Genomic DNA, 26,262 nt, shown 5'->3' on the forward strand with positions numbered 1-26,262 from the left:
TGTAGGCCTCCCTTTCCCGCCTTTGCTGTGTGTGGTGTGATTGTAGGTAGGGCTTTAATTAGCCTTATTTTTTGTTGTGAGGATTGAGATGTCGGACTCACAAAAGCCAACTTTCTCCAAATGCACAGAGTGTGGCCATAAGTTGTCCTGGCTGATGACCACACTCTGTGCGTCGTGTGTTTGGGGGTTCCCAACCTTTCTTCAGAATGCAAAATATGTGCAGCCTTTTATCCACGGGCCCTGTGGGACCGCAGGACCAAGTTAATTTTGGCTGGGCTTCTCCCGGCAGAAAGTATTTCTTCTTCTTCTCCTTCCTCTGCAGGCACGGCTGTGGCTGTATCAGCTTCTGGTCCTCCTCCCCTGTCCGGGACTCACACTGCCGTTTCAAAACAGGGTGACCAAGAGGCCAGGAAGGAAAAGCATAGGGAGAGAGACTGAGAAAAAGAGAGAGATAGAGAAAAAGCTAGGGCTCGTAAGAGACCAGCGGATCTGTTGGGTCCTCCTATTAAAGTTGTCACTACCCCGGTCAAGACTTCTAAGCTGTCTTCCCCTCTGCTCTGATCCCCTATATTTTTTCTCCGGAGCTGGAGGAGGAGGTTCGGCCTGCTTCGAGGTCATCCACGCATGCCTGCTTTGAGGTCATTCATGCATCAGACCTCTCGGCCGGCGTCGGTGGCGTCCTCCAGATCTACAAGAAGCCTCTCAGAGGTTGACATGGAAAGGATGATGAGAAGGTTTATACAGACTCAGTTGCAGATGGGAGTGTTGCTGGCTCCCTCTCCTGCTGGAGCGGGGAGTTCGGCTTCGATGTTTGCCCCTATAGCTCCTTCTCCGATCTATCCATGGGTTTTGAATTCCCTGGATCTGAGGAGACCCGGAGTCAGGGGGTCGACGCCAATGGTTCCCCCTACCTTGACGCTGGCCATGCCCTCGAGTATGTCAGATTCTACGGATTCAGATCCGAGCTCTCGGAGCCGTGATTTGGGTGTCAGATCTGGCGGGATGAGTGTATCATCGATTCCATTATGGTCGGGACATACCATTCCTCTGGGTCCGTCTGTTCCGGGTTCGGTTCTGATCCCTTCGTCAGATCCGAGGGGCACTGTTACTCATCCTTCTAGTTTTAGAGAAGCCGGTTCCCCTTTGGCCTTAGACATTGTGGAGAGAGTTCTCTCAGGAGGATCGAGACCCCTCATTCTTTCCTCTGGATCCGTCCCTTGCTTCTGAGTGTGTCTTTTGTCATTCCATCCTCTCAGGGGCAGCCTGTGTCTGATATGCCCCAGATGGTTCCCCTTGAGGAATATGAAGCTGTTTCTGAGCCCCCTTGAGGAGATTCCATGCAAATGCAAGTGGAGGCACCTGGACTCCCCCGTGTCCCTCACAGAGGATGCTGACTTGGAGGAAACGGAAGGTTCTCCCAGATCACCTCCCGAGGATGTCGCATTTGGAGACATAATGGAAATCCCCCACCAGAGGGGAGGTCAGTCCGCCCAAAAGCCTTCCCTCGGACAAGTCAGTATTCCTGGAGGCATTTGACGCAGGCCCATCTACCTCTTGGGTGTCCCCCCCCGGCTGATCCTCTGGTGGACCTCATTACCACCAGAGCTTGGAAGGAGCTGGACACTGTAGAACCTATACCAAAAAAGCCAGACAAGATTTTGAGCCCTCCTATGGATACACCTGCATGGTGTAAAGGTTCCATAGTTGATGCTGTGGTGGTGGCGGCCACTAAAAAGAAACCGGCTCAGGAGAGTTCCTTGGTCCATCCTCCAGACAAGGAGTCTAGGGCAATGGATCGACTCGGAAAGCGGATGTATGCTTCAGCTACCTTTGCCATAAGGGCGCTGAACTACATGGTCCAAATGATCTGACTTCAGCGCGACCTCATGAAAGAGTACTCTGTCCATTTCGGCCAAGGATAAACATTCATTCTTGGCACGTATGGCCACTCTGACTAACAAGTCCATGTGCCTACTCTCTCATGCCACCGAGGGAGCCGCTAGGGCGGCCGGGTCTGACATTGCAATGAGGCATCACACCTGGCTCCGGCTTTGCGATTTTGTGGAACCTTTCAAGGCGTCCTTTGCGGAAGCCCCTTTTGATGGTTCGACCCTGTTCGAGAAGACTGTCTGAGCTATGCTAGTCCAGAGTGAGAAGGACTGGAGGACGCTGTCGGCCATCGGTATCCACTAACCCTCAAAGATCCTTTTCCAGGAATCAGCGAGGGCAAAAAATATGTGGTTTTGGAAGTCTCAGCATTTCCGGGACACTCCGGACTCCTTTTCCCCTAGAGGCAGAGGGGGACAAGGTGGACGCCAGCCTAGAGGTAGAGGGGGACTGAAGAATTTTGGGTCACGGGAACCATTCTTGGATTGACCTGCGCAGCAGCCCTGAGGGGTTGCCCGACTGCTCCACTCTGGAGGCAGTCGGGGGCATTTTTTTGAAGCACCTTGCTCAATGGGAGTCCATAACGTCAGACCACTGGGTGCTACGGATAATATCCAGAGGTTATTCCATTCCATTTCTAACCAGTCTCTTACCTCCAAAGCACCTCCCAGACATTCCACCCACTCAAAGGGAGGTGGCAGCTTTGGAAATAGAAAAGATGCTAAACAAAAGAGCAATCCAGCCGGTCCCCCCAGATCATGCCAGGTTCTTTTTGGTGCCAAGAAAGACGGGGGACTTGGGACCGTTTCTTGACCTATCCACGTTGAACCTGTCTGTTGCCAAGGAGAAGTTTTGGATGGTCATCTTACAATGCATCCTGCCGTTCTTGCAGGAGGAAGACTGGATGTGCTCTGTAGACCTTAAGGATGCGTGCTACCGCATTATGATGGACAGACGATCCAGGAGGTTTCTCTGCTTTTGGCATGAAGCCAATCACTACCAGTTCCGGGTCCTACAGTTTGGTCTCACCACAACACCCAGGGTGTTTACCAAGGTCATGGCAGTTGACTTAAGGGCATTCAGGTCTTTTCGTACCTGGACGATTGGCTCTTCACCGCCCACTCCAGGCATCTACTTGTTCAAGCCAGAAATTCTTTCCTTCAACTGTAAAATTTATTGGGTATCACGATAAACATTGCAAAGTCCTCTCTACAGCCCATTCAGATTCTGGACTTCATAGGGGCAAGAATAGATTCTGTCCTGGCCAAGGTATGCTTGACTCCAGGCGGACTTCAGAACCTGACCCTTCATGTCTTGGCATTTCTTCAGACATCTTCACCCCCAGCAGAACTAGTTCTGAGGGCCTTAGGGTCTATGGCAGCAGCTATAAATCTGGTTCCTTGTGCACGTCTACACATGAGAGTGTTATAGTGGATGTTCCAAGTTCAGTGGTCTCTGTTATACCAGCCCTTAAGTTACCCGATTACCTGATTCCTCTAAGCCAGGTGTGCAAGGCTTCAATCCCAGGATCTTCGAGAAGGACACCCCTTTATTGCAACCCAGCCTCAAGCCAATATGACCACAGATGCCTCCTGTCTAGGGTAGGGGGGCACTTCTCTGGCAGGACTCTCCAAGGCCTGTGATCCCCAAATGAGACCGTTCTGCATATCAATGTTCTAGAGATGAGTGCGGTCCTTCTGGCGTTGCAGGCCCTTCAAGCTTCTCTTCCTCTGGGAACGATTGCAATTCAGTCAGACAACATGTCAGTGGTCTGGTATATCAACGAACTGGGAAACCAGGTGCTACCTGCTTTGTCGAGAGGCCATGAGAATGTGGGAATGGGCGATCTCCACCAACCATTTTCTGATAGCAATGCACATCCTGGGTCGGTCCAACATTTTGGCGGACAAACTGAGCAGGACTATCCTTTTACCCTACAAGTGGTCTCTGAACCCTTGTTTAGCGGAACAGATCTTCCTCAAGTGGAGTCAGCCTTGCTGTGATCTCTTCGCATCGCCGTCCAATGCAAAGTGCAGCGAGTTTTTCGCTCTGACTCCCCCTTGGGGGAAGTCCCCAGAGATGCTCTTGTCCATGCTTGGCCACCTGGTCTTCTTTATGCATATCCCCCGCTACCTCTAATGATAACATTTTTGCAGAAAGCTTGTCGGTTGGGGAGCAGGATTATCCCCTTAGCCCCATTCTGGCCTCGTCAAGTTTGGTTACCTTGCCTATGGTCTCATCTAGTAGCTCCACCCTGGATATTAGATCCCATTCCGGATCTCATTTGTCATCCCTCTGGAATTCCTCCACCGAATCTGGACAGCCTCAAGGACTCCCGAACTCTCTTCTCCTGTTAAGTCCATTCTGGTGGAGGCGCACAAGTCCTCCTCCCAAATGGTGTACCATAGTAAATGGAAGTGTTTTTCCATCTGGGATTCTCAGAGAGATTTGGATCCGTTTACCGCCCCAATTCCAGCGGTATTAGAATTTCTGTCTCAGATTTTCCAGCAGGGGATCAGCTCTTCCACTGTTAAGGTCCAACTGGCGGCTATATCCCACTTTCATGTAGGAGAAAATTCAGGTTCACTAGCTGCTTCTAGGACTTGTAAAACTTTCATCAAAGGCACTTTTTTTCTGAGACCTCTGATTAAGCATCCTTCCCCTGCGTGGGATTTGACCTTGGTTCTTCAGGCCTTAGATGTGCCTCCGTTCGAACCTGCAGTGTTAGTTGATTTAAATTTTTTGTCGTGGAAGACGGCCTTCCTGGTGGCTATCATCTCCGCTAGAAGGGTATCCAAACTCCAAGCTTTGTGTATAAAACCCCCATACTTAATTTTTCATAAGGACAGGGTTTCTCTAAGGACAAATCCTTCTTTCCTCCCTAAAGTTGTTTCAGAGTCAAATATCAGTCAGTCTTTTAATCTCCCTGTATTTTTCCCTAATTTTCAAAACAAAGGGGTATACAAACTTCATTTGTTGGATGTCCACACTTTTATTTACATAGGACTAAACCCTTTCGTAAGTCTGATCAGTTATTTGTTTACTTTGCCAGGCCCTTTTTGGGGAAACCAGTTTTGAAGGTGACTCTTGCTAGGTGGATCTCACTTTGTATCTTGCAGGTGTACAAGGATCATGGATTACCAGAACCACAAGGGGTTCATGCTCATTCTACTCATTCTGTGGCTACGTCTGCTGCCTTTTGGTCCAGAGTTTCTCCGGATGACATTTGTTCAGCAGCTACCTGGGCTTCCTCTCACATACTTGTTCATTATAAGTTGGACGTGGTATCTAGAGGAAGGGCTTCTTTTGGTTCTGCAGTAATTGATCAAATGAAGTTAACTACTTCAGGTGAAGAAGTTATGTACTCACCATAACGTTCCATCTGAGTAGTTAGACTTTTTGTCATCAACCTTCCCTCCCTCCTTCCCCCTGAACTTACTGGCTTGCAATAGTCCTTGGACTCAGACTTACTGGGTATTGTAAGCTTAGTCTGTGTGATCAGGTCAGGTTATTTCTCTTGGGTTGATGTGTGTCACGTTGTGGGTGGCAATCTCGATCTGAGGGTTGGAAGGAGGTTGCAGTGTAGTATGGGTAAGAGGAGGACCTTGGAGCTCGGATCTTAGCTTGGAAAGCTGCCAGCTCGGATCCATGTCTGATCCGAACCCACAGGTTGATGACAAATGAAGTCTAACTACTCAGATGGAATGTTATGGTGAGTACATAACTTCTTTTTACTGAAAGTCGATTGCTACCTTTACAAAACATTATAACCTAGATTCTTTCTCTGGATCCAGGCCTGGCTTTCCTAGAACCATTCTCCACAGGCTTCTTGAATCCATTTTTTTCCTCCTCCTAGGTTGGGTTTGGCATAATAGTTAACACCTTCACGTCATGGACACAGGTAGAGGGGTTAAGTCTGACAAGTTATTAGCTAGGCTTAAATGGCCCCTCAGGGCTGTTAGCCTAATATTCACCTATGAACCTTTTGCACACAAGATGGCAGCAGCAGAAGTACCATTTTTCTCCAGTACTGCAAATCATTGTAGAAATTTTTAAACATTGACGGTTTGATGATGTGACAGAACATTGTGTGGTCACAAGCGCTGAGAAATGACAGTATCAGTTGTTTTTCTCAATACTTCTTAAATGTCCACATATGTTCGTGTCTGTGTTTATTAGCAAGCATTTTAAGTTTCAGCCATTTAGGGTGAACTGACTTGTACTGTAGCACACAGCTGATTTACAGCTCATCAGAACAGTCATAATTACAAAGACATGCATCTGGAGCATTTCTCCCCGGGCTTCTGCTGAAAATTCGCTCATTCCATGTTAGACTTTCTCAGTAAGCAAATGTTAAATAAATAAATAAATAAATAAATAAATAAAATAATGGTGATGTTGGTGTGAATGGAGAGATTATGAAATTGACAAGAAAAAGTGAGTAGTATTGCTGAAACAGAGTTCATCCTCAAGTACCTTTGCATGGTGTGTCCTATTTTCGCAAAACATCACCCAGATGACACTGGTGTATAGACTTGTATTTTATATAGCATATGTCATGGATAGAGGTAGGTTAAAAATAAAAAAAGACAGCTAGGTGCACAGGTCCCAGGATAAAAAAAAATGTCCAATTCTGGTGCTAGGACTGGCAAAAAATAGCAGTGTAGAATTCTCAACACACAGAAAGATTCCTACAAAAGAGTTAGGCCAGGATGGCCCCCCTGTTGTAGAAGGAAGCAGCAATCTACCAAAAACACAAAAACTGACAGGCCAAAAAAGAGCCATAAAGATGATAAAGTGCACTGCTGAGGATAAAAAAGTAATTATGTATTGTTGCTATTATACAAGAAGCCAAGAATTTCTAGATAGAAGATATTCATAGGTGTGTACTAGGCTAATGGCCCTGGAGCCTTTACAAGCCTAGCCCATAGATGTGCCCTGGCATTGTGCTGCCCAACGTTAGCTCCCAGTGCCTCTATCAAGTAGAGCCACTGGAGTGATCCCTGGGGTGAACTTTCTATTACCCATCCACTCATCAAGATTCCTCTTGAAGAGGGCAGCAAGGTGCTCTACTTGACATGTATAGGAAGACTATTCCAGAGCATGGGCAGTCTCTGGGTGAGGAAACTGTCCCCCAAACATGTTCTGTTGATTTTGGTAATGAGGTTGAGGTCTCTGGAGTGTGTGGTGCAGAGGGATTGGGATTTCTAACAGAGCTGGGTCAGACGTGGCTTTGTAAGTCAAGCAGAGATTGCCTCTATGTAGGCGATATGAGACAGAGAATAGCTGGAGTCTTTTGAGTTTGTTCATGTAGGACATGTGTTTAATGCCTAGGATCCTCTTCATGAGGTACTTCTGTGGCCTCTCCAGCTGTTGCAGGTGTCTAGTGAGGTACATGCCAAATGGGGCATTATACTCGATGACTGGTCTGAGGGAAGAGTAGAGAGAGATGTTGACCTCTTTCTTCCTGGATGCAAAACCCTTGGTAATGAGATGTGCCACATAGAAGGACTTTCTGACCACAATGGCAATGTGGTGTTTGAACGAGAGGTTGCTGTTAACCTGTGTCCCCGGATATCTTATAACATCTTCAGTGTTCAGTGGGCTCCCATCAATGTGGTAATTAGTGGGAACTGAGATTTTACCAAAGCGGATGACGACGCATTTTTTGGTGTTAAGCTTAAAGCCATGGTTTCAACAACAGTCATTGGTCTCAGTGAGGCCTTTCTGTATGATGTCTGCATCACTTGGGGAGTTAATATTGGCTCCCAGCTTGCAGTCATCTGCGAACCTGGTCAGCCAGAGTCCCTTTGTGTTGGCCTGGACTTCTGAGAAGTAGATGCTGAACAGGAGAGGACCCAGGACCAATCCCTGTGGGACTCCACTCATGACTGGTCAGCAGGCTGACTTTGTGTTTGCTACTTTCACACTGTATGTTCTATCTGTGAGGCAATTTGCAGCCCACCTAGTGATATAGGGGTTAATGCCTAGTACGATGAGTTTATCAATAATTTCCAAGTGAGGAATGGTATCAAAGGTCTTGGCCACATTAAGGTAGGCTGTATGCACTGCCTTACCTTCATCCATAGCCCTGGTGACTGACTCAAAAAAGTCAACCAGGTTGAGCAGGCATGATTTCTCTTTCACAAAGTCAAACTGCGTGGAGTCCAGAATTTGGAGATTTCCTATTTCTTTTTTAACCAGGTCCATGATGATGCTCTGCATAGCTTTACATATCAGACTCATTAGGCTAATGGGGCGATATTTCCCAGGGTCTGTAGCTGCTCCGCCTTTATGGAGAGGGATGACTGTAGCAGAGCGCCATTCAGTAGGGACAAAGTCTGAGATGAGGCTGTGACTGAACAGGGCACACAGATGTGGTGCCAGTTTGCTTTGTAGGGACAAAGCCTGAGGTGAGGCTGTGACTGAACAGGGCACACAGATGTGGTGCCAGTTCGCTTTGTAGTTCACGTAGAACACAGCCAGGGATATTATCGGTTCCCATAGAAGCTGTATTCTTGGCCTTGGACAATGCAGCTTTAATCTGTGCTGGGTACCTGGCATTCTTCTGGTATTGTGATTGGTCCTTGGGGGGGGAGGTAAGGTTGGCACTGACTACTAAAAAAACTCCAGCTATACTCTGTCACATATCGTCCACTCAGAGGCGATCTCTGCTTAACATACAAGGCCATGTCAAACCCAGAGCTGTTGGACATGCTACACTTAAAGAAAACCCAATCCATCAGATCCACGTGCTCCAGGGACCTAAACCTTGTCATCACAATGAACAAAACAAACTGGAGGGATAGGTTCCTGACCCAGAGACTCCCCATACTCTGGAATAGACTGCCCATATATGTCAAGCAGAGTGCCTCCTTGGCCGTCTTCAAAACAAACCTTGACGACTGGATGGGAGATAGGAAATTTTCCCCGGGGATCACGTCAGTCACCCTGTTAGGCAGGGTTCCAGGGAAGTAAATATTGTGGGAAGAAATGTCCAGGGAATTGTTATTGCTAGGCTTGTATAGGCCCTAGGGCGGATAGCCTAGTACCAACCTATAAACTGAATCTGTCAAGCCAGTATGTTGGCAATATCTGTTGGCTCAGTATAGGAGGTACCATTGTGCAGTAACTCAGAGCATACCTGGGTATTGACATGGAGGTTCTTAATATAACTATAGAAAGCTTTGTGATTGTTTTTAGTGTCTGCTTCAATTCTGTCTTCATAGCTAGCTTTAGAGGATTTGATGAGGGATCTCATCTTTTTGTTGAGGCTAATAAGGGAGTTTTTGCAGTCTTGGGACTTCACCTTTTTCTGCAACATTTCTTTCTTTTTGTTGTAGAGGTTATTAATGGCAGGGGACCACCAGATTGGCTTCCTTTTTTGGAGGAGAGCGTCTTGATTCTGTTGGGTATGGCTAGTTCCATGCATTTATGTACATGTTCGTACAGTGCATTGGTGTATGATTTGGCAGTCATGCAGCTATATTCCATTGACATGGGTGCTGTGAAGTTAGCCACGTCTGTTTTTAGGAGTCCAAAGTCATCTTTGGAGAATTTTTTCAACATGGTTGCCTTTGCGGGGGGTGGGGGTGAGATGTGGATTTCCATGGTGATTCTTCTATGGTCGGATCTGACCAGGGAGGGATTGACTATTGGTGTAGAGCAACGGTCACCCATGTTATTAATAACCAGGTCAAGGATGTTGCTTCCTCTAGTGGGGGGTCAGAATGAGCTGGTCCAGGGCATTGGAATTGATGAATTTCCAGAAGCGTTGGGCCAGTGTATTGGTGCTTGAGTAGTTTTCCCAGTTGATGGAGGGGTAGTTGAAGTCTTCTAGTATGAGAGTGTTGGGTTGGACCTTGATAGATTCCAGGGTGCTTTGGAACATGGACTGAGTCTAGGGAAATGGTTGGGGACCTATAACAGGTTATGATCTAGATCGCTATCTTACCCAGTGTTAGTTGTACCTAAAGTATCTCAGATGTGTTATGCTAGGCTACTAGTCTGGAGGTGTGCATATCCTTTATGAATATGGAGACACCACTGCCTTTGGAGCTTTGGTCCATGTTTTGGGGCCAAAAGGTGTGGAATGAGTTATAGTCTTGTAGCGCAGGGGTACTTTCTGCTGCTTTAAACCAGGTCTCCTTTACAGCACAAATGTCAGTGTTCTCCATTTTGAGGAGAGCTTCAGACTAGTGCATCTTGAGATTTTGACATCTAGCTTTGAGCAGCATGACCATCAGATTGCATTTATTTATAGCTGTTAGGGTGGGAATTTGGTCTTTGAACACCGCCTTAAAAAGGCACTATAGAGGTGGCAAGAGCCTTAGCCAGTACCCGGAAACCCATGGGATGACAGATGCAGGCCATCTCTGGGAAAGCATTGAGGTCTGTCAGTCATGTCAGCCCAAGCAGGAAGATACTGGATCCCCTTAGAATGACACCAGAAACTTAGCCAGTTGAAGTCAATCATTTTTTGTTTGCACTGCGGTATCATTCTCGGTGATGGTAGAATACTGCTCGGGGCTAGTGTCATACCTGCCTGAACCACATAATCCGAGAGCTCCACCATGTCTCTTTTCATGTAGTCCAGGAAGGTGCGTTTCAGGTCATTCACACCCACATGGACAATGACAGAGTCATACTTGTATTTGTTGCGGAGTGACCTGAGTGTGTATGTGTATTATGTGTCGGATTCTGGCACCTGATAGACAGCTGACTGTTACCTTCTTATTCAAATTAGTGAGTGGGACATCTGTGTGCCTCACTATTGAGTCACCTATGATTAGTGTATTGGGCAAGGTGTTTAGCCTTAGAGGCTTAGGTTTAGTGCACACTGTGGAGATGAGCTATGTGTCCTGTGGTTTGTGTTGTGTTTTCGTGGTCGAGTGCATTTTTGTCTTGGAGGTCTCTGCTGTCTCGGTAAATTTCTGTTGAGAGCCTCCGCGAAGGTGAATATATGGTTTGTTTTTATGTCAGAGTTGTGATAGTGGATGTTCTGGAAGGTTATGTGTTCCATGTGTTGTGGTTCAGGTGTTGACCTTCTCCTCTTGACCAGCTAGTCCGGTCTTGGCTGGAGAATGCATAGCTTCCTGTTTGGTGATATAAATACATGTCTCACAAGTCAGTGTTGGAAGGTAAGAGGAGAGGATTGTCTGTGTACATGAGGCAGTTGCTACCCTGCGTCAGAATGCCCAAGTGCAGCAGGTTAATAGGAGAAAGCACAGGAAACTGCCCTTTAATCATGCCAGGTGGGGTGTTCATAATTACTAAGTACTGGAGCTATTTCTGTGAAGAATGACTAGTGCTGATGACACTTAGGTGTGCTATAATAATTGGTACAAAAACCTGTTGAAGTACAAAGCGATTAGGGTATTTGAAGTGCAAGAGAGAAAGAACTAGCAAGATCTAAGGGAAAAACTGAACAGCAGACTTTCTGGCACCAGTAATAATTCACCTCATCTCGGCGCCGCTGACCAGAGCTTAAACAAGTGCAAACAGGGGCTTTTAAACCAGAAAGTTGAAAGGGATGGAAAAACTGCCCAAACGGCCAATAAACTACAATTTCTGGGCCAGAAGCCACTCCTCTTGTGGTAGATAGGCTACCTAGTGCTTATTACTCCCACTGATAAGCTAGAAGGCTTCCCTCAAACAGAGAAAGGCTTGGGGGGGTGTCTCAGAAGCTTACAAACAGTTCTGGATGCAGCAAATCTGTACCAAGACTAGACTAGTTACAAAAAAGATGGGAAAGAGGTGCAAATGCGGGCTTTTAAACTAGAAAGTTGAAAGGGATGGAATAACTGCCCAAACGGCCAATAAACTACAATTTCTGGGCCAGAAACCACTCCTCTTGTGATAGACTACCTAGTGCTTACCACTCCCACCGATAAGCTAGAAGGCTTCCCTCCAACACAGAAAGGCTTAGGGGGCTCAGAAGCTTACAAACAGTCCTGGACACAGCATATCTGTGTCTGGACTAGACTAATTGCAAGAAAGGTGGGAAACAAGCTTAGAACTTTTTTTTTTTAATAGAAAAGCAGGTAAACAGCTGCAAAAACAATTCAAATGCAGTGCAAGTTAGCACACTTGAGTGTGTAGCAATATTAAAGAAAATAAAGTTTGAATAACTGCAATTAAATTATGAAATGGCTAAAAACAAGTGCAGAACGCAGTAAATTAGGAAAAAATCAAAATGGAGACACTTGGAGTGTCAGAAAACAATGCCAGCAAATATATAAATAATTCAGTCAAGCAAATATTAAGACAGTGCAGAACTCTGAACAGTTTAAAAGTGCTAAAAATATACTTATTTCCAGATTGTTTGAGATGCATAATCAGAACACAAGGAGATTCTAGCAATGGTATATTCTAGCTAAGTGTGTTTCATTTAAAGTGGAAAGGGAGAAAGGAGGAACAGAAGATGATTCAAGGTAAAGAACCTAAGTGGGTTGGCCTTCTCAAATGATCTCTCTGTATTAGGTAGAATGAGCTAATGACACTTGATTGGGAGGAGTGCCCCAGATTAAATTTATAGTGTGTGTGTGGGGGGGGGCATTGCAAAGCCAGCAAGCAATGTTTATCACAGCAGAAAAAGATTGAGAGAAATTAGAGGAAAGAAAATACTTGGACAAGAAAACTGTCAAAAGCTTCATATGCAATTTATGTTCATTAATACAGCAGACCCAAGTAAAACATTACATAGATGAAGAAACTTTGGGTTGCCTGGAAAAAGAAGCAACAAAGGAAATCCAGAAATATAAAGAATGAAAATCCAGAGATTTTTGAAAGATATAAAAAGGAAACACGAACATGAGAGAGAAAAAGAGATCAGATGATGGTGCAGTATGTATGTGAATGAAATAGCCAAACTGACCAATACAAAACAGCAGCTCCAAAGATATTTGAAGAGGAATATAGGTAAAGGCACCCAGATATGGAAAATTTTACAATGGAAAAAATAAGACAAAGGGGGAAAGCAGAACATAGGATTGGTACAGTAAAAGTTAAACAAATGGAAGCTGGTGGAATACCTGCAAAGTGAAATATTTATTATAGAAAGTCTGACACAGGTTATGTCACAGCACAATGGAACAACAAGTCCCCAAAGTAAGGAGAAACAGGTGGGATGGGAGACATTTGAAGAAGAAATGTGGATGTGGGGAAGAGAAAGAGATTTAATATGGTGTGATATCTATGCAAAGGAGAAATCAAAGCTAATTGATACAAAAAAAAAAAAAACCAGCTCCAAAGATATTTGAAGAGATACAGGCAAAGGCACCTGGATATGTACAGTTTCACAATACCAAAAATAAGAAAACAAAGGCAGAAAGTAGAAAAGAGGATTAGTAATGGAGAATTAAAAAAAAATAATAAAAATTGACATTATGGGTTACTTGCAAAGCAAAGGATTCAGTGTAGAAAATCCAGTTTAGGTAATGTCAAGGCATGATGAAACAGTGAATTCCCAAGTTAAGGAGAAACAGGTGGAACTAGAAGCATCTGATCACTTGTCACAGGAAGATATTATGGAGTCTATAGTAGGAAACTAGTAAAAAAGTTGAGTTGGAGTTGAACAACAAGGGACAGAGCAGGAAAGAGTGGTAACTCTGATGCAGGCAATGTTATGGAGTGGTGGGCTAATGAGTTGCCATATGAAGGAGCAACGGATGATGCAGGATTCTACTGAAGATATGCCACAAGAAGACATTCTGGAACTTTCTGTAGAATGGCCACAGGAAACAAGAGAGCAATGAAGGTCAATGAAAGATAGATTGCAGAAAGTAAACGGAAGACTCAAATATTAAGAGGCTGATAAAATATATAAACACAGTAATCAAGACTGAATAGAAATTCATGGGATATATTATTCTGCAGCAGAATTAATAACTGATAATAAAAATGCAGTGCAGTAAGGGAAAAGGAAGAGAGAAAATAAAATGCCATAATGGAAACAATGAATAGAGAAAACTATAAAGCAATTAAGTTAAGAAGTGTCACTGTTAGAAGAGTATAGAAGAGGGAACAGATCAACCAAAATACTTAGAAAGATAGACATGATAAAATCAATGCACAGAATTAAGAGAGACCAGGACCACTCGTACAATATTACAAATAATAAACTAAAGATATCAACACAAGTAGAAAAAAAATTGAAAAATCTGCAGGTAAATATAAAGGAAAAGCTTGAAAATGAATGTGATAATTTTGTTAGTAAATGGACAGAACTTTTGATCTATTTGATTATCCAAAAATATTTTATACAGAGAACTGAAACAAAGCAAAAGGAATACAAACCCCACCCAAAAAAAGAAGAAATAAACACATTTTGGAGAAATATTTGTGAAGACCCTGTGGAACATAGCAAAGATGCTGAATGGATAGGAAAATTAAGAGAAACAGTAAAAAGCTCAAATGTAGAGGATGTGAAGTGGGATGAAGCAACGGTCAGAGAAATTGAAACAAAACTAAGAAAAGCTCCTAACTGGAAAACCCCAGGCCCAGGCGGCAATAGAACAAGAGTCAAGAGTTTAGGGTTTTGGGTAATCTCTTCCTATCAGGAGTTAAGGGGGTGCAGTCCCCTTGCAAGGACATATTTTCCCGAATTACAGTTCATTACTGTATCCTGCCGTGACATGTTTATTGCCACTGATAAACCAGCCGCTATGCGTTTCTGATTGAGTAGACCCAAAGCATGTTGAGATACAAGACCAAGTAATTATGCTGTCTTATATAGCACTAAATACATATGCCTTAATACCATGTTTTCATTGTGCAAAGTAATTCAAATTGGCAGACTTTTCATACTGAGAGCTGCATCAGAACTGGTTGATACAAACTATAATGTTTCCCCCCATCTGACAGTATGGGCAGGTGCTATGTAGGACCTGTTAAAGTGATCTCCTTTTGTTATAAAATATGCAGTTGGCTAAATGTTGTATGTTGCTATTATGTCAGTGTCAACATACCCGTCAGAGTAGTTATGAGAAAGGCTTTTGTTAGGTCAGTGTTTTCAAAGTAGTTGTATGCTTGAAAATGAATGTGATATTTGTGTTAGTAAATGGACAGAACCTTTGATCTATTTGATATTTTCAGTGTAATCTGCAAAAATACAGAACTGCACATTGCTCCAGTTACACGACACCTTCCCCAAAACATTCTCTTGTATGTTTGAATGTACTTACTTTCTTGGAGAGCTGATGAGCCACAGGAGTTTTCCCATAAAGTTAAGTCTTTGAAGTGTTGGGCACACTTTTTTGTTGCAAACATCTGGTGACTCCTGTGAAGGTTAACATCCTGTTCTGCTGTGTATCTTTACTCATTACACCTGTTTCACTTGTTTTTATATATTAGCTCATTGCAAATTCAGAAGTTTGGAAGTTTACTTAAGATTAGCTGCTCAGAACTAAAGCTGCAGTACTGAAATGTTATGAAGGCAATGCTGATTTCATACAATATGTGCCTTCTCGTGCGCACATACACATATATTTCAGAAAGTAGCATACTAATGTTTCATAGCTTTGATTACATGTCTATGTATGTGTGTGTATATAATTTGTATAGACACGTATGTCTATGTATGTATTATATATATATATATATATATATGTGTATATATGTGTGTATACAGATAGAGAAGCGTATATCTCTCATTCTCTCTCTCTCTATATGTGTGTGTATATATATATATATATATATATACACACACACATACGTGTGTGTGTGTGTGTGTATATATATATATATATACATATATATATATATATATATATATATATCTTTCTGTATATATATATATATTTGTCTGTATATATATATATATATATATATGTATATATAAATCATTTTTTCCTGCAAACTCTGTCTCTTTCAGAGCTGACTTGTCTCCCTCTTAGGGTCTCATTTTTTCCTGATTGTGATGCGTAGTGTTTTTAATGTGTTACAGTTTTAACATTTTTTTCATCTCATTTATACTAATTACAGTTGGCCCTGTTATGTGTGTTCTATCATTTGCAGTGAAATAAAGGAAACTAAGCCCATTTACTAAAATCATTTAGCCTAATTAGTCAGTTTACTAAAAGATTTTGTGGTGATTTTCAAGCATAATACTTCATTTTTACTGCTGCCACAAATTGAATTTTACTACATTTGCAGCTGATGTTTTCAGAGGAAAATAGAGTAGCAATAAGTTGCATTAACCACAGTAGCAAATTAAGGAAATAGAGAAGGGCCCTTTTTGGAGTAGTGGAAAGTTTTCTTTTTCCATTGCTCAAGGTTAAATTGTGATGAAAAGAGATTTTAAAGACTTAAATGTAGCATTATTTCCAATTTAATCTTCAACTACCATGGTGTAATTGAAGGAAAGAAATTAAAGAAAGAAGGTCATCATATGCTAACGTGATTTCAATTATTGTTTCCTTTAGGATTGACAGATGAAGAAATTGACCTGGCTCTTCAGCAGTCGGGCAGCACAGCAGACGAGCCCCAGTCACTGGTTCCTTCGGCACAACTGCAAATGCAGCCCCCCCATCATACACCTTTAGCATATAGTAAGTTATTGCACTGTTTTTCAGAATAGTTCTTACTTTTGGAGTCGAAAGTCATTCTTGACTGTAGTACAGCCATGAAAAGATATGCTGATTTGTTTTATTTTGCAAGTAAGAGTCATTCTGAATACTGATTAATGCTTGTGGTTACATGTTTGCCTGTTCCTAGCCTTTTACTCCTTCAGTCGTCCCAGCAGGACACCCTACCTTGGGTGCTCTGACGTTTATTACCACTGATTAGTTTACTTCCTGCTTTCAGAAATCACTTGGTGAGTGCTGTAAAACCAGAAAAGATGTAATTACATATTTCAGGCAGCTTCAAAACCTATGATTTGTTACCAATAGTTTATTGATTTTTGAGCTGCCTTATTCAAAAGGAATGCCTCTGGCTAGTAAAAACCAATTATACAGTAACCGTTGAGAACCTATTATTTTTAAGAAGGGAAATAGCTGGTTTAGATTGCACAAAAATATTGATGATTGCCTAAAATATAATTTTCAATTAGTGACTTTAATGAAGACACCTTGTCTGCTTAGTTAAAATATTTTTGATTGGTGACTTTCATCTGATAATATAACTGCTTGTCCTTGAGTAGAATGTGTGCAGTGGCAACTTTATATGCTGTTTAAGCATTATAACAATTTTCTGCTTTCTCACATTGTTTCAGAATATGTAACAGGGTCTGAACTCCTTTCTAGAAAACAGGCATCTTATATTACAGAGTCAGAAGATTGTTTTCCCAGTCTGTTCTCTTTCAGTAACTGAAAATAACTGATCTGAGTTTAATAATCAGACTTAAAATGTTATATTTTTGTTTCTTTAAGAATGTTATTACTTAACAAAATAATAAACATTTTTACATGGAAACATATATTTTGATAGTGTCAAACTGCAAACAAACTATGTGAAAGACAACAAAAAATAGGCACCCAGCAGTAATTCTTAAACTTTTATGGTTAGCGCTTTCGTCAAGTATTCTTACACTCAACTTCATCAGACAGTAGTTAAAAGAATGGTAGCCATATTTAAAACCAGATTCATAGTCACATGTTCAGTCACCTCACATGACACCATGTCCCCTAACACAATTCTCATTTCTATATTACATGTACCTAAAAGTTATATAAACAATTTTGTAAAAAATGTATATACACTTTCCTATTGACTCAAATTCATATGTACATATACAAAGAATACATAAATATACATGAAAAATCCAGCTAAAAGATCCAAAAAACAATATTACTTGAATATCATAAATGCATGTACTTGTGCATAAGGGGGTGGAGAAGTTTGTGTGTATATAACAAACATAAAGAGTGCCCCAAATTATGTGTCTATTCACCTGAGTATTAGCCTTGTGTTAACATTTTAAACTCCTCAGTTTCAAGACACATGCCAAAGAGCATACATCGTTCAACCCTGGTGTCACATAGGCCCTGGTTCTAAGCTACTTAGTTTAAAACGTTAACACAAGGCTAATACTCAGGTGAATAGACACATTTATGCATTTATGATTAGTGACATGTAACAATTTTTATGTACACAATAACTAATATTGTTTTTTGGATGTTTTAGCTGGCTTTTTCATCTATATTTATGTATTATTTGTATATGTACATATAAATTTGAGTATTAAGTCAATAGGAAAGTGTATATACATTTTTTACGCAATTGTTTATACAACTTTTAGGTACATGTGTTATAAAAATAGGAATTGTGTCAGGTGTCATGTGAGGTGACTGAACATGTGACTATGAATCTGGTTTTAAATATGGCTACCATTCTTTTAACTAATGTCTGATGAAGTTGAGTGTAAGAATACTTGACGAAAGAGCTAACCATAAAAGTTTCAGAATTACTGTTGCCTGCCTATTTTTTGTTGTCTTTCATATATTTTGATAGTGTCTAAGGATGATATCCAGAATAATCCTCCTCATTAGGGATGGAGAAAAATAAGCTCACGTATGATTTACCTTTTGTCTTCCCAATGCCGTTTTAAAGTATATTACTGTTCTAGACCTTTCTACTTATTAGAAAAATAATATTCACATGGATCCTTTAAGGTACTTAATTTCTATCGTGTTTTGCCCCTTCTGTCCCCTTTTTTGGCATTTTGTGGGTCTTTTTCTTCATTTACTGCATTGCTTGCTAGGATAGAAACCCAAACCTCTGTAAATAAACTTGGTAATGAAAACCGAAAATTGATAGAATTCTGCTGGCTTGTCTAGTCAGTCTGTCTTGTGACTTTTTGTATAATGTGTGCACCATTTGTTTTGAATGCTGGTCTGAGATGCACCTATGTTGTTTGTGTTTCAGTACTGATGCGATCTTCATGCCAGCTTTCTGACCAGACAAATGACAATTTTCCATTCTGCTGTTTCATATTGCTAGCTTCCTTTCAGGTCATCTAACATGGTATCTTCCATGTCCTTTTCTTTATTTGTTTTTGCTGCTTTTTGCCTTCTGGTTGTGTACGGTTTTCCTAGATTTATGTTTTTATTTCTGGGGTACTGCACTGATCTCGATGGACCATTTGCAGACACAACGCAAGTAAAAGGAGCACATAAGAAATGAACAAAACATATTTACAGATATGAGGATATGCTAAAAACAAATATATGCATGTTTATAGATGCCAGAATATGCTACAACATTTAGTTTAAGAAGCAGTTAACAGTGTCATAACATGTATGGCAAAATAGAATTAAGCTTATCAGAGCTTTATGTATAAGATGTAGCCATAATGACTGAGATGGCTTATGCTACAGGAATATCAGCATGTGCTTATATAGAGAGGTATGAAAACATTAGAAGAGGCAAGTGAGAATAGTTGCAAGAAAGGATACCATGGGGAGAAGACAGAAAAAGGTGTGAGAGGCTTGCGGAAGGAAGAGGTTTAGAAAGCAGAAGAATTGTTAAAGGGATGCAAAGAGAACAGGAAAGTAGGATGAATGAAAGGCAGTAAATAAAGGGGACAGCAAGATAAGATGAGGAAGGATGAAATAAAGGGGTGTGTGAGAGAGCTGCAGGGTTCATGTAACATGACCCGAGTGAGTGCAGCTGCACTTTGCTTGGGTGAAGAAGTACTCCTTCAGCTTATGTCTGAAGTCCGAGTACTTTTGGACATCTCGGATTGAGAGAGGAATTGAGTCCCAAAGTTTAGGTGCTAGGATGGAGAACGCATGGTCGCTGCAGTTGAGTTTACTTTTTGGAGTTAGTAGGTGGATATTTTTTGCTTTCCACGTGCATTATTCTTCATTTTAAAATGTAACCTGCGGCTTCTTGGGCAGTTCTTCCAGTCTCTTATGCCTTTTCTATTCCTTTCTTTACCTGTTTGCTCAAAACTCATTACACAACTTTGTGACATGAGCTAAAAAGATAGACTTTTCTTCTAATCCTTCCACAGTATCACATTAATTTTGAAAAGGATCAACCCCTTTGATACTCAGTTAGGCACCATCACTGCATTTCACTAAACTTCTTTTACTATGTACTTTTAAACACTCAGTGGAGTTTTGAAGACCTCATCACTATGCAAACAAAGACAAGGTAGGTGCATTTCCCAGCAGCATGCAACACAAATGATGCACAGTCTCTGCAACATGTTTTAGCGTTTTACCCTTTCTAACAATCTAGAAATGAGCATGTTGTGTCATGCACAGTCTCTGCAAGATGTTTTAGCGTTTTACCCATTCTAACAATCTAGAATGAGCATGTTGTGTCATACTTTGTCACATGCCTTGCTAACATCTAACTAAGCAGAATCCATGTTGCAGGGTTTTTTTTTCACTTTGTTGTGTTTTATTTTTTGCTTCTCCTATTATTGATCTGTTTCTGTAATATTTGTTTCATCCATTTGTATAAAAAATAAAGAAAAAGTGTGAGTGATGTAGCAAGTAGCATACCTGCCTTTGATGCAGAAGGCTGTGGGTTCTGTTCCCATACCAGGTAGATCGGTTGCTGACACAGCAATGCAGCATAGGGGCTGTACTCCTGAGTATGGCATCCTTTCCCCACCAGTCACCCCCCAAAGTACACCTGCCCCCATTATCTCAAGATTGTAGCTCATCTCGGCGCTTTCCAAGGCCAAAAACACTGCAACAGTGGAACCAGACAACTTCCCAGGTTGCCTATTAAAAAACTTAAAACATGACCTAGCAGATCCACTTGGATGCCTATTTTACCACATTCTCTGAACTGGTTTTGATGTCCTCCTATTCTACTGTCGCAGTATTCTTAATAGGAGGGATTCCCCGCATAGGGCAGCCCAACATCAGCTAGTATACCAAAGCCTTTTACTAACTAAGGTACGCCGTATGTCAAATGCCTGCTGCTTGCGTATGTAGGGCATAAAAGCAACGTCCAGACGTACCATCCTCAGAACTTGTCTGCTGCCAGTCCAAACACCATTTTTATTTGTTGATCTGTTTGCCCGAGTCATTTGCTGGTGTATCAAGCCATTCAGTTAAGTACCCTGTTGAGGGTTTCGTCTTGTTCTTTACTGCTGCTTTTTGCTGTGGGTTTATGTCTTTCAGAAAAGGCAAGTGCCAGTGTGGGAGACAAATTCACTGTAAAGATAGGAATGAGCAGTGCTTGTTTTGCTTTGGCCTACTCATGATTACAAATCTTGCAGTATTTGTCAGTCCTTTGTACCCAAGACTGTACATAGTCATCTGTTTTCTCTCATGATTTATTTGGAAAAGCAGCGTCTTAAACTTTTAGGAAAAGACGCTGTGGAGGGAACTTCTAGTCCTGATGTTGAGTCTTCACAGAAGAGAAAGGCCAAAAAACCACAGTTGGAATATTCCACTGCGCCTCCTACATTGGACTTTTCTCTTGAGGCTGGTTAAAGCCGAGAAGGTCACCCAGTTTTGGGGTCAGAATTTTTTGCTACTACTGCTTTGGGGGCCCCCATAGATCTGATAACAGGTACGTCCTTGATGACATTGCAGATGTCCATTTTGGAAGGTCAGGGGGAACAAAGACTTATTATTGCTGAAGGCCGGGGGGGGGGGTCCTCACATTCTGGTGAGGGAGGACGTTTCGACAGTCATCGAATGTAGGCCGACGTTGGGCCCTTCCCCTTTTCATAAGGCAGACGTCCAATTAAAGAAAAAGTGAAAGACAAATGTTTCTTCTTCCAGGGACCCTTAAAGTAGCAGCATTTCACCCAGGGCTTATTTAATGCCCTTATGGCTCTGAAGCTTCCTTTGGCAGGGGTTACTCTTCCTACCCCAGCTTGGACATCTTCCCCTCACAAGAGGTCAAGGGAGCAGGATTCTTTTGATGAAGAGGTTTCCTCAGATGAGGAATCATTGACCTATCATAGGATCATAAGATCATAGGAGATTAGTAGGCTAATGGCCCTGGGGCCCTTACAAGCCTAGCCAAGAGCTTATCCCCAAAAAAAGAAACCTCAATCAGCACCTGTCTTCCCTGTCACTGAGGGACACAGGTGGAACCCTTGGGACAAATTTGTGGTTTCCCATCCACTCATCAAGGTTGTGCTTGAAGAGGGTCAGCAATGTAGTTTGATGCATATGGGGAGTCTATTCCAGAGATGGGACAGCCTCTGGGAGACAAACCTGTCTCTCCAGCAGGTTATGTTAATGTCGCATATTTAGGCCTTTTGATCGGGTAATGCGTGAGGAGTTAGACTTGCGGATATGGAGTATCTCTAGTAGAGCAAGGTCTGAGATTGCCTTGTAGGTGAGACACAGAATACCTCTGAGCAGTCTGTATGATGTCAAGTAGAGTGATAGTGATTTGAGCCTATCCACATAGGACAGGTGTTGGACGCCATGGATTCTTTTGTGAGGTATTTCTGTGACCATTCCAGTTGGTGCAGGTGTTTGGAAAGGTACATACCAAACTGGGCGTTGTACTCAAGAATTAGCCTAATGAGGGAGGGGTACATAGAGGTAATAACTTTCTTTTTTCTGGATGCAATCCCTTTACTTATGAGATGAACCAAGTAAAAGGCTTTTCTGACCACTGCCACTACATGATGTTCGAATGAGAGATTGTTGTCAACCTGTGTACCCAGGTCGCTCACCACAGGTTGTGTGCTTAGGGTGTTGTCATTGATGTGGTAATTGGTAGGGGCCATGTTTTTTGCCAAATTGTATGATATTAACATTTTTTCCATTTACCTTAAGGCCATGACTTTGACACCAGTTATTTGTTGCTGTGAGACCCTCTTGTAGTATGTTAACATCATTTGGGAGTCAATGATGGCACCCAACTTACAGTTGTCCGCAAACTTGGTCAGCCACATGCCTTTTGTCTTTGCTTGGACCTCTGAGAAGTAACTGCCAAACAGGTCCCTGGTAAACACCACTAGTGACAGGTCTGCTGTTGGAGGTGGAGGCACCTATTTTGACTTTGTGGGTCCTGATTGCAAATTTCTCTACAAGTGCCTGTCTGCTGACCATTCGGTGGTCTCTGTAGCTTGAGATAAACCTTCAAAATTCCTGCCCACCACTAAACTTCTTCCCTCTGATAAGGAAAGCAGGACAATAGAAAGACTGGAAAAGAAGGTCTATACTTCTGCCACCTTTGCCTTTCGTGCTATTAATTAACAAACTCTTATGACTAGATATGTTTTGACCCTCCTGTCAGAGGCAAGTCAAGCCATTTCTGACCTTTCAGATTCTGAGAGGAAAACTTCTGCCTTGTCTTTGTTAGGAGCTTCCTCTTAGGTGGTTTGCCATTCTATTAAGTGCGGATATGATGCAGCGGAAGCTTCATCTAGAGCTGCTGGTTCAGGATCAGTGTTGAGGAGGTATTCCTGGCTAAGACTTCAACCACTGCCAGATGACATAAAAGCCAAGTTGATGGACACTCCTTTAGACAACAATGGCTTGTTTTATGCTGCTGCTGCTTATTTGTTCAAGTCTTTGCAGGAGAAAGGCAAGGAGTTGCACGACTTGAAACATCTTTTGGTTTCACCTGTCCCTCAGTTCCAAAGGAATTATCCTTCCAAGCCAGCATTTGTTTGGAGACAGACCTGTCCTTCTCCTAAAAGTAAGAAAAGTGGAAGGAGGTATCCTCCACCTAAGACTACTCAGGCTTCTTCTGCACAGAAGCAGGCCTTTCCTGACAAACCAGGTAGTATCTATCACTCTTCTCTCAGCTTCATTCTTCTTTCTGTTCCTCTCTGTCTCTTCCAGTTTTGTCAAACATTACCCAAGACTCATGGGTTCATTCCATAATTCAAAAAGGGTACTTTACAGTTTTCAAAATCCTTCTGCCTTCCATAAGCATTCCTTAACTACCTCTGAGGCTGTTACATTTATTCTCAGAGAGACTTCAGGAACTGTTAAATCAAGGAACTATTCCACAGGTTCCCCAGGATCAAAGGGAGGGGAAAAGGTTTTTATTCAAGAATGTTTCTGGTTCCCAGGAAGGAGAGTCCTTGGACACCCATTCTGGATCTTTCACACCTAAACTCTTTTCTGAAATGTCTTTCCTTTTGAATTCTGCCTCTACAGACTTTCTTCCCTTTATTTCTTCCTCAGGCTTTTATGGCCTGTCTGGATATCAAGGATGCCAACCTTCACATACCTATTCATCGCCTTTACAGCAAATGTTTACATTTCTCTGTTGCTTCTTGGCATTTTCAGTTCTCTGCTTTGCCCTTAGGCCTTTCTACTGCCCCAGGAGTATTCAACAAATGCCCAGCTCCTGTGATTGCTTTTTGTACAAGCTACTCATTACCTGGATGATCTCCTGTTTCAAACATCCTCTCCAGAGACCTTACTGCAAAACATTCAATTTGTAATTACGCTTGCAAAGTCTGCGTTCACAGTAAATTTCAAAAAGTCTTCTTTAATATCTTCTGAAGATCATGTTTTCCTGGGGTGCAGGATTCAGACGGTGCCTATGCTGGCATCCCTGTTTCTGCCAAAGACCTCAACTCTGATTTCCTTCTTTCAAAATCTTCTTCCTCTGACCTCTGTCACAGCCAGACTGTTTTTTGAGACTTCTGGGATTTATGGCATCCACTATCCCTATGTTACCTTTAGCCAAACTCCAAATTAAGAAATTTCAGTGGTTCCTGAAATCAGTCTAGCAACAGCATACAGTTCCCCTAAAATTTGCAGTTCCTCTTCTTCCCTGTATAAAGAAGGAGCTTTAGTGGTGAATTCAGCAGATGTCTCTAAACCCAGGCTTTCCCTTTCATCCACCTCTTCCATTTCAAAAACTGCTCACAGACTCCTCAGAGGTAGGTTTGGGAGCAGCCTTTGGCAAAGTAAGAGTGCAGGGGGTCTGGTCTCCTCTTCAGCAAAAGGAGCATATCAGTATTAAAGATATGAGAGCACTCCTGCTGCTTCTGAAGGCCTTCCATCCTCTTTTTTTCTGCAGGTCCTCACAAAGTGTTTACAGACAACACCACAGTCCCATAGTATGTAAACAAACAGGGGAACAAAATCTTAACTTCTCTGCAGGCTTGCTCTTATGGTATGGGAGTTTGTGGTTCAGCATGTGACTGTTCATGCAGTTTATATTCCCTCAGGTTGAAATTATGTGGCAGACACTCTGAGCAGGTCCTTGACTCAATCCCACAAATGGATGCTTCACAATGATGTGTTTCTGGATAATGTCCACAAGTGGTGTACTCCTCAAATAGATCTATTTGCCTCCCCTCTGAACAGACAACTTCCTCAATTTTATGCCAGAGTCATAAGTCCTCTGGTTTAGAAGGTGGATGCCCTTTCTTTCTCTTGGAAGGGCATGTTTCTATATGCATTTCCTCCCCTTCCTCTCATTCCGAAAGTTCTGTTCAAAATTCAACAGGACAAACCCAAAATCGTGCTAGTGACTCCTTTTTGGCCAAGACTGCATTGGTTCCCTTTACTTCTGCATTTAGCCAAGGGCAGTCATCACAAGTTACCTCACAGAGTGGACTTTCTCACAGAAGACAAAGGATCTGTAATCCATCCCCACCTGTCCACTTTTATAGGTTCATAGGTGTTTACTTGGTTAACGACCACAGGGGCATTTTTAAGACTAGCCATGGCTCTCAAATCTCTGACAAGTTCTGATACCCTTGATAAGTATAAGTATGGGCCTGGGAGATGAAACATTTACAGCTTACCTGTTTGCATTAGAGACATAGGTGTACCCCAAATGACTGTGTGGGTGATAGGATTTTGATTCCTTATAGACACCTTTTTCTCTGAGGACATGCTTAAGTTTCTGTAGGAGTCCAGGAAATCCACTACTAGTAAATCCTACATTTCCAAATGGAAGAGGGTTTCCATCTGGTGTCTTTCTCGTAATCTAGTTCCACTTTCTGTTGATGTTCCTGTGGTTCTTTTTTATTTGTATGAGTTGCTCAATGCTGGTTTGACTTATTCCTGTGTCAGGTCACACTGTCTCTACTTGTCAACATTTATGTCCTCCTTTAGCTTCTAGGTTTGAGGCTAAACAATTTCTAAAAGGTGTCCTTCATGTTAGACCACCCAGGAAGCCTGTTCCTCCTCCTCCCTGGGATCTTAATTTTGTTTTGGAGAAACTGACTCTTGCTCCTTTTGAGCCTGCAGCTTCAGCTTCCTTGCAACGTAGGTCACGGAAGACTGTTTTGTTGTTAGCCCTTACTTCAGCCAGACAGGTGTCTGAGCTTCAAGCCATTATGGTTTGTTCTCCTTTTTCTGTTTTTTCATAAGAACAGGGTGTCCTTGCGTACTAATCCTTCTTTTATGCCCAAGGTGGTGAATGAGTTGTGACTTAATCTATTCATTTACCCACCTTTATCCCTTCTCCTCAATCTCCTAGCAAGAAGATACTACACACCTTGGTCGTGCATAGACAACTCAAGAT

The 26,262-nt window shown here is 42.3% G+C and overlaps 1 protein-coding gene across 2 annotated transcripts in view; it reads left to right on the top strand.

The window, feature by feature from the left end:
* Window positions 1–26,262, top strand: part of PEX14 (peroxisomal biogenesis factor 14) — a 2,179,090-nt gene that overhangs the window by 1,446,245 nt on the left and 706,583 nt on the right. For both annotated transcript variants that reach the window (XM_044063151.1, XM_044063152.1), the window contains one exon: window positions 16,311–16,436. In XM_044063151.1, coding sequence (XP_043919086.1) covers window positions 16,311–16,436 — 126 coding nt within the window. The remainder of the gene's footprint in view (window positions 1–16,310; window positions 16,437–26,262) is intronic.

The sequence above is a fragment of the Protopterus annectens genome, chromosome 2.part1, assembly GCF_019279795.1.
Source record: "Protopterus annectens isolate FY-2018-M chromosome 2.part1, PAN1.0, whole genome shotgun sequence".
NCBI lineage: Eukaryota > Metazoa > Chordata > Ceratodontiformes > Protopteridae > Protopterus > Protopterus annectens.